This window comes from Aristolochia californica, unplaced genomic scaffold (genome assembly GCF_029961685.1).
Source record: "Aristolochia californica isolate CCGP_79_NKW_82.1479 unplaced genomic scaffold, dmAriCali1.0.hap1 SCAF_9, whole genome shotgun sequence".
In the NCBI taxonomy this organism is placed as follows: domain Eukaryota; kingdom Viridiplantae; phylum Streptophyta; class Magnoliopsida; order Piperales; family Aristolochiaceae; genus Aristolochia; species Aristolochia californica.
Genome location: NW_027182290.1, coordinates 23358261 through 23374185, shown reverse-complemented (window position 1 = coordinate 23374185; position 15925 = coordinate 23358261). Strand labels below are relative to the sequence as shown.

At 41.5% G+C, this 15925-nt stretch overlaps 1 protein-coding gene across 1 annotated transcript in view; it reads right to left on the bottom strand.

Moving 5' to 3' along the window:
* LOC137940147 (calpain-type cysteine protease DEK1-like) overlaps window positions 1-15925 on the bottom strand; it is a 51642-nt gene that overhangs the window by 32725 nt on the left and 2992 nt on the right. The window contains exons 3-10 of the mRNA XM_068785085.1: window positions 14102-14352; window positions 13751-13933; window positions 13503-13638; window positions 13186-13316; window positions 12975-13089; window positions 10705-11737; window positions 10518-10628; window positions 9294-9352 (exon numbers count right to left, since the gene is read on the bottom strand). Coding sequence (XP_068641186.1) covers window positions 9294-9352; window positions 10518-10628; window positions 10705-11737; window positions 12975-13089; window positions 13186-13316; window positions 13503-13638; window positions 13751-13933; window positions 14102-14352 — 2019 coding nt within the window. The remainder of the gene's footprint in view (window positions 1-9293; window positions 9353-10517; window positions 10629-10704; window positions 11738-12974; window positions 13090-13185; window positions 13317-13502; window positions 13639-13750; window positions 13934-14101; window positions 14353-15925) is intronic.

The window sequence follows — 15925 nt, the reverse complement described above, 5'->3', positions numbered from 1 at the left end:
AGATAGCTGGCTTGGACAGTTGTTAATTGGAGTGTTTAGAAGGAATGTTATTATAGTTGACAGAATAAGTCCTAGAATAGATGGGAATACTAAACATGGTCAGCATCATATCCTAGTCCAGGATAGTAAGTACTCGTTGAGTTAGCTTCCTGGCTCATTATTATGACAAATTGAAGAAAAATATGTCCTCTTTACTGTGACCTGAGCTTTTGGCTTAATGACCAGATGGGGGGTTTTCTAGTTTGAGGTTTTGGGTTCAAGTCTCATCATGGGTAAAGGGGTTCCCATCACTCTTGGGTTGGCTTAAAATCAACTCTGACAGTAGCTCCAAAGGTAACTCAAAGCCTACAGTAGTAGCAGTACAATTAGTGACAAATATTGAAGGATCTAGTTGATATACTTTAGCTTTTTTTCGGTCATTATGATTTAACAGAAGTAGCACTTCAAGTAATCCTTCATGGCATTGTGATATTTTCAGTTGTTTATCATACCTTCCCCTCTCCCAATCTAATCATGGTGGTAATAATAAAAATAATAACAACAACAATAACAACAATAACAATAATAATAATAATAATAGTGATAATAAGCAGAGGCATCTCCTGATGGAGAGCAGTCTGCAAGGAGTAAATCCCTCCCACCTACCAAACGGGACACGGAGTAACTCCCACCAGACTACCAATCTACCTGACCCACCTCTTCGAGTGGAACAGCGCACAGTATGGGGTGACGATCAAACAAGACTGGAGAAGCAGCAGAAGCAGCAGCAGCAACAGTGGCAAGAGCATCAACTAGATGAAGACAAGGAGGAAGAAAAAAGTGATTCTGAAAAAGGCTCAGGAGCAAAATGGCAAACTGTCATTTCGCAAACTTCACGGCGAAGGATTCTGGCGGAGGACCCTCCAAGATTTGAATTCAGAAACGGAAAAGCCAAATTGACTTTTCGGAAAAGGAAAGAGAAAAGTGGTGAAGCAATCCGGATACTTTCACAGGAAGGGGAAAAAATCCTACATTTCCCTTCCGATTTCCGCAGTTGACTCTTTCCTGGCCATCTTCAAAAATATTCAAACTGGCAAAACAGGAAGAAGCTACAGCCGATCACTCCTCACCGGCAAACTGGAATTCCAGTTCCACACCCAATATCACGGTGGCTTCCTAGAATGCGTCATCACTCAAAGATGCGGCTCGATGATTATGGGTATGATCTTCCTACCGCAACTTTCAAATTCTGGCCTCAGATGGAAACTCTTCCACCAAACCCTCTGGCAATTAACCACGCAGCAAAAAACCCACCCAAAACGAGCATATCGCACCAGAAAAATCCAAACCTTGCAACCCCGTCTGCTCCTCCACCTAATCAACCACATCTCATATCAAACATCTGGCTACCCCCCCCCCCCCCCCCCCCCCCCCCTCAGATCTTAGTACATGAAACCCACTATTCCATCACCTTGCCAGCCCACACCGAAATTGAGGGAACTCGTAAAATGTCCCTGGCAGCAATCATCGAGGTCTCGCCGATAATTCGTTCTAGTCAACAAATCCAGGAATGGATACAAGAAAAAAGCATCAGACTCAAAGCCATCGTCATAGTTCAAGATGGGCGATGGCTTATTATCTTCAACTCGGAAGAGGATCACCAGAAAATACATTGTTTGAGGACAAAGGAAGGATCCCCAATCCTACACGTGATTAATTGGAGGCCAAAACTCACAACTCCCCTTTCAGGGCAATGGGTGATCATCAAAGGAATACCGGTGGAAATTTGTTGCAGACATACAATGGAATGCATCACAAACATTTTTGGAGAGCTCATCTAGGCTGAAAACCAACCGGCGAATCTCCACCTGGAGAAAATCTTCCTCCGGCCAAATTCACTGGTAAGTGGATTACATTTTTTTAATATCTCTTTTGGAAAAATCACGGTCACCATGGAATTCGAAGGCCTGGAAATCCTTCCGGCCAAATATTTCGACTCGGAAGATCCTCCCCCATGCCTAACTCAGCCTGAGCCGACTCATCAGCAATCGGAAGCGACTTGATGCCAAAACCCAGAGTCGACTCAGATGTGGGTCCCGAAAAGGGACATGACAGGTACGGCTGTCCCTCAGTCTCAAAATTCAAATTCAAAACAAAAAACAAAATCCTTGGAACTCATTCAAATGTCAAAACAATCCCTTCACCGCCGTCCTTGAGCAGCCCATCAATCACCCGAGATGACAAAGACCCCCCAATATTACTGCCCTCGTCCACCGTGCTCACACCTCTCAATCGAGACTCCCGAAATGCAGCCATCACCCCGTCATCATCCAAGCTTATCCCACCAAAAAAAAATTCTGACACAAACATACAAGTTACGCTGCCACCGTCACCATCAACAACTGACAATACTGTCAGTACTCTCTACCCAAGCCTCACCTATCATGCCACTTCCCCAAAGCCCATTCCCAAAGAACCATCATCCCCAACTGACAGAACGATTGTCAGTACTCTCTGCCCACGCCTCACTTACCACGTCACTTCCCCAAATCCATTCCCCCAAGAACCATCAACTTTTGTCACACTCGGGTATGCACCTCAAACAGATCCCGCCTCCCATGCTCCCGTCCCTTTCTCTTCCCGAGGACCATCATCCTCGACAACTCCACCATGCCAAATCACGACACCCACTTCAAACGCCGTACCTATCTTTAAAACGCCACCCCCACATGGAAAAATTCTGTCAGATCCCCCCTCGAGCCCTGGCCAGACTTTCCTCCCCACCAACAATCACCTTTTCACTTTTAACGTCCAAATCAACTAACTTCACACCCCTCTTCACACGCCACCTCCCCAAATTCCACTTCCCGAGGCCCATCAACCTCGGTAATCCCCCCGATTACGTCGCGGGAAAACACTACTCTTATGTGTTTCCCAATCATTACTCCCTTCCCCAGTTCCATTCCCCGAAGCACCTTCTACATCGCCCCTTCCTCCTCCATATCCACATCAAATCGTTCCTTACTCTGTACCTCCTATTAACACTTCCCCCAGCCAAAGCGCCCCCCCCCCCCCCCCCAAAAAAAAAAATTCCCCTCCAGTCCTCCCCACGGAAATCCCTCCTCTTTGTCTGACCTTCCACCAACCTTAACCCCAACCCCAATCATACTCCCTCAAGCCAATCAGCGGAATGACCTACTCCAGTTTCTGTTGGAACAAGAACAAGAATCCCCACCTGAAGACTTTTCCGAAATGACGGAGCTGGCAACAATCTTCTGTTCCTACAATCTTCTGTTCCTACTACCTGGAAGCTCGTGAGACGGCGCAGAATATGACCCCCCCACGTCCTTAATGATCGTGTTGTCCTGGAATGTCAGAGGACTTTGTTCTCAGTCTAAGCGAGCCCTTGTCAAAGCAGCAGCTCTTTTTGAATGTAAGCCAAAAATAGTAATTCTTGTTGAAACAATGCTACATTCTTTTGACTACTCTGTTGCCAGTGAATTATGGTATGATTCGGATCCTACGTGGGCTAATGTCGATGCGATTGGGCACTCTGGTGGCATCGTTGTCATCTGGGACCCAAAAGCAGTTGACGCCACTCTCACTGTGCCGAGTCATTTCTCAATTGGTCTGCGCTTCAATGAGCACACCCTTGGAACCTCATGGGCGTTAGCTGGCATCTATGGCCCTACTCGACACCGCGATCAGGCCTCCTGCTGCGAGGAAGTTTTCCAACTCATTAAATTATGGGACCTGCCCTGGCTACTGGTCGAAGACTTCAATGCTATTCTCCTTTGCTCTGATAAAAGCCCTCCCACCACTAGAACTTCGTCCATCATGAGAGCTTTCTCCGATTTCATTAGCAGCCTGGGTGAGACGGGGGAAGAAGCCATGGTGTAGCCAAACACCAAGGCCAAAGACTGTGCAAGTCCAGTGCACAGCAATAGCAGCGGCGGCCAAGGCCAAGTGCAAAGGCACTGCCCAGAGGGGCGCACGCATATGGCCGGCCTAGAACCAGCTGCAACGGAAAAAGACACACTTGAGCTTGCCAAACGGATGGCCAAGCAACAAGGTGCACAACAACCCCAACAGCCAGCTCAGACACAAGGCAGCACGCCAGCAGACACTTCTGGCGGGGCGAAATGGGGTTGGGCGCAACCAGAAATCTTGGCGGGGCGAAATGGGGTTGCTGGCGCACAACCAGGACTCCAGGCAGGGCGAAATGGGGTTTCCTCAAGACGCCAGGCGCAGGCGCCCGCGCGGCAGGACTCCAGGCACAGGCACCAGGCGCCCGCGCGCGCAGGACTCCAGGCGCCCGCGGGCGAAATGGGGTATCCGCCAGGCGCCCCACGCGAAATGGGGTTTCCTGGCGACCAGGTCGCCAGGCGCCCTGGTCTGGCGGGCGCCCCTTGACGCCAGAAACCAAATTTTTGGGATCTGACGGGTTTTTGAGCGTTTTTAGAGATTTCAAAAGGCCTAGGGAGAGACTATAAATAGAGAGGCCTCTCCCATGGTAAAGGGGTCGAAAAATCCTTAGCCTTCTTTACTCTTTTGGTGTATAGAGAGAGTTTTTAGCCTTGGCCTTCAAGAGTGTTTGGCCACCCTTTGTAATCTTGTATCCTCAATACAAAGTAGGCTTTTCTCTTCTATACCTTGGTGTTTTCGTTGTCCCATTTGGCTCGCAACTTCTTGTGTGAAGTATTGGTTGGAGGATCCGAGGCTCAAGGAGGCTGACTAGTTCTTCGGAAGAGCTAGGCCGCACGGGGTAGATATTCCGCTTGGCTAGACGGACCTAGCCCAAATCTAACCGCGTGACACTGGGGCTCTCAAAGATTCCCCTCTCGGGGAAAAAATTCACTTGGACCAATTGTCAGACCCCCCCCCCCCAGTTTTGTAAAAGTTGGACCGTTTTTTTGCCAACAATGAATGGGGCCAACTTTTCCCTAACATTTTTGGCCAAGTCTTAAACAAAATCGGATCCGATCACTGGCCTATTCAAATCAATACTCGTCCATCTGCTTGGGGATGATCCCCCTTCCGTTTTGAAAATGCATGGATACTTGTTGAGTCCTTCATTCCTTCCCTTAAAAACTGGTGGCTTGAGCAGGAGACTCATCCCAACCCGGGTTGGGCTCTTCCTCTAAAACTCAAAGCGCTCAAGGCAAAGATCCGATTATGGGCAAAAAATCACCGTGTTGTTGCTGCTTCTCAGAAAGATTCGATTCGTCGCCGCATATTTGAGCTGGATTTACTCGAAGAGCAAAGGTCAACCTCTCCTTCTGATTTACTTGTTAGAAATCATTTAAATATGGAGTATTTGAACTTTCTTTGTTCAAAATCTGTCTGTTGGAAACAACGTGCTAGATTTCGCTGGATGGCCGAAGGAAATGAGAACACAAAGTTTTTTCATTCCATCGCTTCGACCAGGAGGAGGACTAACCGTATCACTACTCTGTCATGGAGACCAAGTGATTACGGATAGTACCTCCATATCTAACCTTCTGGTGAAGTATTTCTCAGACTTGTATACAGAAGAATGCTACAACAAACCTAAGCTCCCGCAACTTGATTTCCAACAAATCTCTTCTAACGACGTTGCAGATCTGGAAAAGCCATTCACAACTGAAGAATCGAATTGGCTGCCCTTGGCTGCCAAAAGACAAAGCCCCCGGACCAGATGGCTTTAACGGTGAGTTTTACCGTCGTTTTTGGGATCTGATAAAAAAGGATGTGTACGCTCTCGTCCACAATTTCCACGAAGTCGGTACAACCCACAGAGGTATCGGTGCGTCTTTCGTTGCTCTTATCCCAAAAAAGTCAAATACTGAATTGCCCCAAGATTTTCGACCCATTAGCCTCACCACTAGTTCTTACAAATCATTGGTCATCTCCTGGTAAATCGGCTCAAAGCCATCCTTCCGAAGGTTATTAATCCTAGTCAAAGTGCTTTCATCCATGACAAGAATATCTTGGACTCTTCTATGACTGCTCATGAGCTATTAGATTCTTTCGAAAAATCTTCCCAATCGTCCTAAAAATAGATTTTGAGAAAGCTTTTGACCGGGTTGACTGGAAACTTGTTGATCACCTTTTCGACCGAATGGGTTTTGGCACAAGGTGGAAATTTTGGATGAGAAGCTGTATTTCTACCACATCTTATTATGTCCTCGTTAATGGGAAGTCTTGCCGTTACTTCAATGCATCAAGGGGGATTAGACAAGGTGGCCCTTTATCCCCTTTCCTATTTGCTCTCATTGGAGAGTACCTTGTCTCTCTACTCCAATTGGCTAAACGTTCGGGTTGGCTTAGTCCTATCTTTGAAGACCCGAACCAAGACATCCAGATTTTACAATATGCTGATGACACAATCCTTTTTGGAGAAGGGTCTATGAGACAAGTTTCTCACATGAAAGTTGTGCTGAACATAATCAAATTAACTACTGGTCAAAAGGTAAGCTAGGCAAAAACTTCTATCATTGGATTTAATATTGATTCCACTGTACTAAACTCAATGGCAAGCTATTTGGGGTGTAAAGTTGCGTCCCATCCGGGCACTTATTTGGGTCTGCCTCTGATCCCGGTTTTGCCAACAAAAAGTGCCTGGTTCCCTGTCATTGAACGCCTCGAAGGCCGTCTTGCATCATGGAAAGGCAGATTTTTATCCAAAGTTGGCAAGTTGGTTCTAATTAAATCATGTTTACATGACATACCCTCTTATTTTCTGTCGTTGTACCACTGTTCTGCCTCTATTTGAAATAGAATAGAACTCCTAAAAAGGAGATTTTTATGGGATGGGCCAAATGGGGAAAGAAAGTATAGTCTTGTAAAACGGGATTACGTTTGTAAACCCATCATGATGGGTGGTCTCGGGATTCGGGATATTGCAACTACCAACTCGGCCTTACTATTGAAGTGGATATGGAAATTTAATGTGCAACCTACTCTGTTATGGAGGAAAATGGTAGAAGGCAAATCTAGGAAAAACACTGGGTGGTGGCTTGACAGTGGGAGAATTTACAAATTATCCCCCATATGGAAGAAAATTGCCCAACTCCTTCCTGTCTTTAAATATGCGGTCAAATGCTATATTGGTTCTGGAAGTCAAACTAAGTTTTGAACCGACTGGTGGGTTGGCTCAAGCAGCTTCAAAGATAGTTATGGATGCATCAATCGATTGTCAAGAATTCAGGATGCGATGGTTTATGAACAACGCAACGGCTGACCTCTGGCGAGTGGAACTTAGATCTCAGACGAGCCTTAACTAATGTTGAAGCTTTGGAAGCTGCAGATCTGGTCACTAATCTTTCTGTAGTGAAGATAAAAAATTCATTAGACACATTAATCTGGACGCCATGCAGGCAAGGTATGTTCTCTACTACTTTTGCCTATCACTTCATGATCTCTCCCCAAGCACATCAATCAGCGCATCCAGCTACCTTTGCATGGTCTATGCATATTCCTCCTCGTGCAAAGTTTTTCATTTGGACCGTTTGTCGAAAGAAAATCTTAACTTCCGACGCATTAATGCGACGTGGAAATAGTGTCCCAAACCCATTGTGCCCATTCTGCAATTCTTCCCCTCAAACTGCTGATCATACGCTATTGCATTGCGAATATGCCCATTTGGTCTAGACCGAACTGATGAACAAAATTGGGTTACAATATTGCCCATCGCAATACCTACACGACACAATCTTCACTACTACAAGCGCTCTACTTCCCAAACTAGGGAAAATAATAATATCTTGTTGTGTTGGGTACATGATCTGGAATTTATGGAAAGAGAGAAACAACAGAAAATTTAACCAGAAATCTCTTCCATGGAAAATCTTATGTGACAGAATCATTGGGCAAGTATCCTCTTGGGTACTCTTACAAAAGGAATTTTGTACCTTACAAGGATCAAAATTGCGCGGAAATTGGCGACTTATCGCAGAAATGTCTTCTCCAGCTAGACCTTCTGAAATGGCAATTTGGTCTGAACCTCCCGTAGGGCACTTCAAATTAAACTTCGATGGAAGTGCGTTTGGATGCCCGGGGCTTGCTGGATATAGCAGAGTGATTCATGATGAAAATGGGAAGCTTTTTTTTTCATATGAGGGTCAAATTGGGATATCAGATTCAACAAGTGCTGAGTTACACGGGCTGTATAACGGGTTGAAACTTTTCAAGCAAAAGCTGGAGGGCCTCCTTTATGTTGAAGGCGATTCAAAAGTTATTATCAGTTGGTGTACGAAGCCTTCCAAACCTCCTTGGTGGCATTGGGAGTTATTTGAGGATATATGTATTTTAATTTCCCAAATTCAATGTAAGTGGAATCGCATTTCAAGATCTGCTAATTATTTAGCAGATATTCAAGCTAAAAAGGGTGTTTCCCTCCAACAGCTTGTTGTGGAGGAAGGTCCCTCTTGCTAGGTATTGTATTCCCTTTATTCTTTGCAATATATTCACACCTTTTTCTCAAAAAAAAAAAAAAAATACTGATAATAAAACTCTCGATTCATGAAGAGATGGTTCACCCTTACAGATCTTTTCCCTTATTTTGGATTCACCTCCTTATAGTGCATATACTCTAGTCACTACATGGCCACATGGGGGTCTCCCATCTTGATGTGAGAGAATCAATCTATTAGAGTCAATTATTGTATTTCTCCCCCCATTGGCGCTATTTATCCTTACTGTCTTTCTCTCCACTGGAGATCTTTGCATCAACCCTTCTTCTTAATAGTAATTGTTTCTCATCATTACCCTCTCCACCCCTCCCCAAAGGAAAAAAAAAAAGTGAATAGCATTACATAAAAAAGGTAGTCAAAGGCATAAGTGGAAAACCAGGAAAAAGGTCCCACTCCATATAAATTGGCAGATACAAGTTAAGAAGAATATCAATGCTGTTAATATAATTACAATAATAACAATAGTAATAACATTAAAAAATGATAACAACAATACTTGCTCTAAGCAGGGTTGGCCAACTAGATACCAGGTGTTGTCCCAAGTAGCTCAAATTCCAAGATAACTCTTTTGAGATAAGTTACCTCAATCGAGATTTTGGGAGACTCAAACCTTTCATCTTGTCCTAGGATCTCCAAAAACCAAGATGACTAGTCCAATATGCAAGTCAACTTGCCAAGAAGTGAAATGGAGGTTTTAAGAAGATACATAGCTAGCATGCATGATGTAATTTTAAAAATAACAAAACATGATTAAAGCTCTCCATATGATGGCATTAGTCAAAAAGAACAACAGTATAGGCACCTAGAAGGAAAAATAAAATAAAATGTAAAATGTTATTCAAAAACTTGAAATCTGCCAACCTTAAAAGAGAGAGCAGTAAGCCAACACAGGTACTCAACAGCCATGCAATGAAGCCGTACTGTAAGAATTAGAAATACATAAGAAGAATACTATTGCTAAACAATAAATGATTTTTCAGAGAAAATATTATCTAGACAAGAAAGAGAGAAAGAGAGAGAGATGCCATGAAGTAGCAAGGTCCTTAACCCAGTAACAGCACATTAGCAAGACTTTCAAGTAAGTTTCAAGCATAAAGTGCGCTCATATAGGATGCAAGATCAGAATTATTTTTTTATTTTTTTAATGAGTAATATGCAGTTTACAGAAGTATGTCAAAAAATTGAACACCCCTAACTTCATATAAAAAGTGGAGTTGCTAAGCAAATTTTTAGCTATCAATATTTAGCCAATTTCAGCTGATCACAGTTTTTTTTTCATAGAATTGTTGTTGTCATTCAAAAAAATAATACCACCTTTAATTTTTTGGTTTAGAAATAGTTTAATATACATTTTTTAAACTTGCATTTAGGGTGTTACCCATCTAAGCTAAGCGCACCCAATTTTTAATCTTCCATCAAAATTAACTCGAACAACTTAAGACTTAATTTCTTCTAATTCTACATTTATTCCTAATACAATCTATTCATGATTGTTGTTGATTTGATATTTTTCTCATACTTATCATTCTTTAAAGGATAAAATAGAGATAATGGTATAGTTGTAAATTTAACGAAGTAAATGACCTTTGTAAAGGAAGAAAAAGTTGGGTGCTGCAAGGTTGGCTGAATTTGTTTATCTTCTCAAAGTTTCTGCTTTTGACTACAAGATCAAGCTATAAGGGCACATTTGGAAATTGTAAAACCAGAATGAACAACAACAACCTCCATATTCCAGTCATTGCTAAGCTAGAAAGAATAACTCTCTTTTTTGTAAGTAAATAACACACTCAGTCAACTCAGTTCAAACATCAAATATATGACCACATAGAATTCTCAAACTACATAGGCACATAAAGAGATTGTAATTGGAAGCAAGAGTTGCTCTTGATTAATATATGCAACTGAATGCCAACACAGGTAAAGACATAAATCATGAAACCCACCACCATGATTAAACAGAAGATAAGATTGGACTCATTAAACAAAATTAATCTACAGTAAAATAATTTAGCAATGAATAAGCATCCAGTGTGCTTCTAGCATGAGACTAAGTTTGTCACATGCATGTGGAGTTTCACAAAGTACCTTCCGTGGTTTGGAGGTCATTGCCATTTCCTCCGCTTGAAGTGACCGGAGAAAGGCCAAAATTGAACAAACAACGGGAGAGAGAAGCAACACCGAGAAGCCAAACTCAAACTGCATAGATACTCTAGGGGCGTAAGTAAACACAGAATCAGATATAAACAAATGAAATTCCCAAAATGATTATCACCTGCTGATGCCTGGCATTTATCAACTTAACCGGCCTTGGCCGAAAGATTGCCACTATAACTGTCTCAAGGATGAAAATAAAACTAAAGACAACCCAAGCACGCTCAGGGGTGCCAGCTATTTGATGAAAGAGGGTCCTAGAAAAATCAAGCCATTTTTCTAAACCCTGTTGCCTAAGTTCCTCGGACAATGAAATCTGATTAGGCACGGCATTATCCAGGTTATTTGAGTCTGTAGCACCAATATCTGTATTATCACAGTGATCTCTATCAGCATCCAAACTACTTCTCTGAAGCAATGCAAGGATAGTTGGATCCAGGCCTTTATCCTTTAACATCACAGCAAAATTAGGGTCTAGACCCTTGTCCTGTAGAAGACTCGCCAATTCACGATCACCTTGCTTAGCCTTCTTTCTCAACATTGATGTCAGCCTTGGATCATTTAATCTCTCTTGTAAAGCCAAAGCCAGGTTGAGATCTAGTGTTTGTTGATTAGCTGAAGTCGATGTGCTTGATTCACAGCCTTGACTTTCCAGACCACCACTTGAACAAACTGCATAAGTGTTACTATTATCAAAATGTTTATCAACAGAGGTTCCAACATCAGATTCCTGAATGACAGAACGACATGAGCTACTTCGAAGTGCCAGACTTGGCCTTCCACTGTCAATACTCTTGTCACTGGTTATGCCCTCGTGAGAGCTAATTGCAGCACCACCTAGGACCATATTATTCCAGTTACCACCGTCACCTCCACAATTTACACTACTGCTCCTACAAATAGCCTCAATACCGTTACCAAGTTGACCTGCTTCAACACTACTGCTATGTTTGGCACTTGAACCACACCCTTCAGATGAGCTGGATGAACTGTTCTGGCCCTTCCACCGAAACCCTTCCCTCAGACGAACTACGGTACTCTGCAAAGCATCTCTTCTTGCAGCCAAGGGGTTCACAACAGAGAGATGACGAAACACAGCAGCACCTAAAAGTACAGATGCAACAACAGCATAACTGATGCAATGTCCTAAATACCTGGGGGAGAAGAGGAAACCTTCAGACCATAATCACCAAATAGCAACTTTAAAAAGTCAAACTTTTATAATGAATTAAGCCAAAAAAAAAGAGCTAAAACTAAGTTTTATTTACATCCATGCCATAGAAACAGCATATTTGCACACCTCACAAAAAAAAAAAAAAAAAAAAAATACAGACATCACCTTGACAATTGATTCTGCCTAGTTTACAAGGCATGAACAATTGATTCTGCCTAGTTTACAAGGCATGAAAAAGAGAAAGGAACTTCTGTTATCTACTCCACAAAGTGGGCATATGGGCAAAATGTGCCAATAATTTCAATATAAACTGCATTTGGGACACGAGCACAAGTTCCAGGCACTTTTTAATATTTCCTATTCCAAATATCCTCACATTATGCAAACAGGTATACCAATGGCCTCCAGGAAATGCTGGGAAGCATTAATTTACTCTCTAAAAGCATATTTCCAAGGAGTATATTCCCTTGCTTCTTGAAAAAAGTATATCTAGCTGAAAAGCCTCCATCCAGCTCAACAGTTGGGGTACATCTTTCCTGGAAAACTGCCAATTTTTCTTGTCTTCTTTCTATCTTATCCTGTTCTTCCATAAGTTTATCTCTCCCCCTACTAGATCACTATCTCATCCCTCCCTATCCTCTCTCCACTCTCTTCTCCTTCTCTCTGCTACTCTCGTCTCACTCTCTCCTTCTGGCCTTCACTCTCTCCCTATTTGTTCTCATTCACCTCCTCCCGTCACATTACTCCTCTGCACCCCCCCAGAAAAAAATTCTTTAGCGTTTCAATTCTGAAGAATTTGAGCACTAATTGCATTTATGAAACTGAGACTTTGATTTCATTTGTTTTAAAAAAAAAGAGGTTTTGATTCCATAGTAACTGGATTGTTATCACAAACAAGTTCCGAATAATAATGATCAAAGATACGGATAATCATAAAGACAAGAACCTAGTAAACAACTGGATTCATATGGGGAAATGCAATAATTGCATTTCAAGTTAATCACTTCCAGCAAACCAACAACTGGAAACCTTTACCTATTTTTCCTGGGATATATATATCTGAATAAAGGCATTCACAAGGCCATATGTTTCAGTAACTGAAATAGAAAAGGAGTGCATATTTGTAATAATTCTTTTCAAATGATGTTAAATAGCTACTTTCAGATAATGCACACCAATCAGGACAACCAGGAAAATACTTCAAGGATACAACATACCAATAATGTACTCCAAAGCATATGAGGAAAATACGTGATGTTCCAGCAACAAACAATGCCGCCACTCGGTCCTTGAGCAGCTCAAAACCAAATAAGCATACTCCCATGTTCCAGTCTGAACATTTCAATGCAATAAGTAAACAGGAACATTCCCCAATAACACTAGAACATAGAAAAAATAAACAACCGTATCTTGAAAAGATAGTATTACCAAGAATAATAACAGCAGCAGATGTAATGGCACCCAGCCAGTGTGCCTCCTTTGAAGTCAGGCCATATAAGATGGAATAAACAAGAAGAACAACAAGTGAACCCAAATACAGAAGCCCAAGGTGCAGAGCCCTATGGAAACAATGACAAATTAAAGCAGCTCAAAAAAAGACCACATATTACTAGATCCAATGAAAATGAGAATCATTTACAAAATGTGACACTGAGAATGTCTAGCATTAAAACATAAATAAACAGAGCGAAGATACTGGGCATCCAAATTATACTTAAAACAAAACAAACATCACATTGGCTTGCCTGCTACATTTTCGAGTATATAGTTCATTTGGCTCAGGTGGTTCTGGTAAGCAAGCTACTGGACCCACTTCAATACAATCAGAATAAGCAAATTTATATGACCTCCTCACATATTCATCCACATCTAACCCAGTTCCTGCAACATCAAAGTCCAGGAAATATGATCAAACAGCTCATTCTTTGCAGCTTAGTTCTCACAGCTAAACAAAGTCTATCAAAACTAGGCAACGTCAGGGAAGCAGCATTACCATTAAACACCATTCTGCAGATAAAAAGCATGTTGATGGCCAATGCTATAGCTGACACACCAAAGAAGAAACCAGATGGGGAATATCTCTCTGATGCACTCGAACCAGCTGTGACATATACAGCACAGAGTTCATATCCACAGAGGAGAGCCACAGCCAAAAGTAGAAGAATAGCAACAGCTCCTGTCAATAAGACAATCAAAATCTTGAAGTACCAGGATGTATCACCAAAAGACATGAAGATGGTCAGTTCATACTGGAAACTACTGCAACTATTATAGAGATGAGAAACCAAAAATATATTATAATAAGAGCTTGCCCTAACTTTAAAACGAAAGTAAAAAAACATACTTGAGCTTTGCCATTGTGTCCTCCACCATAGCATGATGGCATAAAATGCCAGTAAAAGAGCTGTACCCGCCATGATCACAGCTAGACCTATTATATCCCGATCCAGTATCGCTATTAACCAAGCACCCCACATGATAACCACCATGATGGGAGAAAGAACAAGTAACCAAGCTGAAAGAGAAAGTAAACAGCATAATGGGCCCAGTTGAGGACCCTGTAGAATATCCGGCCATTTTCTGGCAAAGATCCAACTGGGGATGCAAAATAGAAGCATCAGAACATCAGAACAAGGAAGAGAGTGTAAAATTAACAGAATTAGTAAACATAAAATACAAAATAATTACATAGTAAAACAAAAAACTAAAACAAAATAATCATGGGAAAGTAGGAAAAAATATGCAAAATAGACAATTAATTTTATCCAGCCCAGCAGCAGAAGAAGCGCCTCAGAAAAATGTAGCAATGAAATATGGACCGAATAACATGCTCCCAATAGGTGGAACTTGCACGAGATGCTAATGGAACTTACACTAGATGCCATTGAAGCATTTTACCCCATCCATATCATAAGTATAGAACTGAAAAGCAAGCCACATGCAAAAACTTGTAATAATAGCTCAATTCTATCATTCAAAAAAAAAAAAGTAGCAGAAAAAGAAATAGCTTGGCTTTCACAAAACTGAAAATTCCAGAAACCATTAAAATCCCTATACCATTACATGAACAAATTGCTTGAAGCAATAAAGCAATACTCTTATTTTTCCTTTTATTTACGTCATTTGCAGTTTTCAAATGTAATCTCCAACAGTAAAATGAGAAGCTGGGTCTCAAAAGTTGATGTAGAAGTTTTTAAGACACTATACTGTCATCATTAGCAATTGTAATTCAAGACACTAAAACATTATTAAGAGGATTTCAATAACTAAAAACTCTAAGGTAGAGTTAGTTAAAGAAAAACTGGCAGCTACTCATCTAAGAAATAAATGCAAACACAAAATTGCATAATATAACATCAAAATTCATACTAGAATCTTCATGAACCTTAAAGAGCAAGAAACAATAGCAACTCAGTGATATTCACCATTTTGACACAAACAAGCATATATATATCCATAAAGTGAATCCTTGATAAAGAAAATGCCATCCCCATCAATTAAAAAAAATGCCCACAATGTATTAACGGGCACCATGACAGATTTTTGCACCTTAGAACAAGGAAAACACTAGATTTGTCAAATAAGTAAGACATGCAATATTCATGAGCAAGATCATCCAATCCTTGTAAAGGGGGAAAATGAAGAGAAAATCCACACACTATTGGTTAGCTGACAGAAGATCGATTCAATAGTAGGCAGATGACAGAACCACTAGTAAAGACAATTGAAATAAAATATGCCAATGAGCTTGATCAGCTCTTGGTATGTAACAACTCTTGTACCCCATCCTTGAGGATTGAACAGAGAGCTACTTTACCTCCAAGTCCCCCACATTGTTGTATTTTTGTTAAGGAATAGTCTCACATGGATTAGTGAGTACAAAAATCTTGAGTTTATTAGTTGAGAAAGAGGCTTCCTAAGTTGGCTAGTCATTTTGGGATGGGCCTTGGAACCAACTTCAAATGGTATCAGAGTGAGTACTCATATGTGAGCCTACACCTAAAATTATCCACTTGTAGAGCCACAAAAGAGGGCCTACACCTAAATTATATACTTGTAGAGCCACAAAAAGAGGGCCTACAGATAAAAATTATCCACTTGTAGAGCCACAAAAGAGGACTTACACCTAAAGTTATTTACTTGTAGAGCCATAAAAGAAGGCCTACAC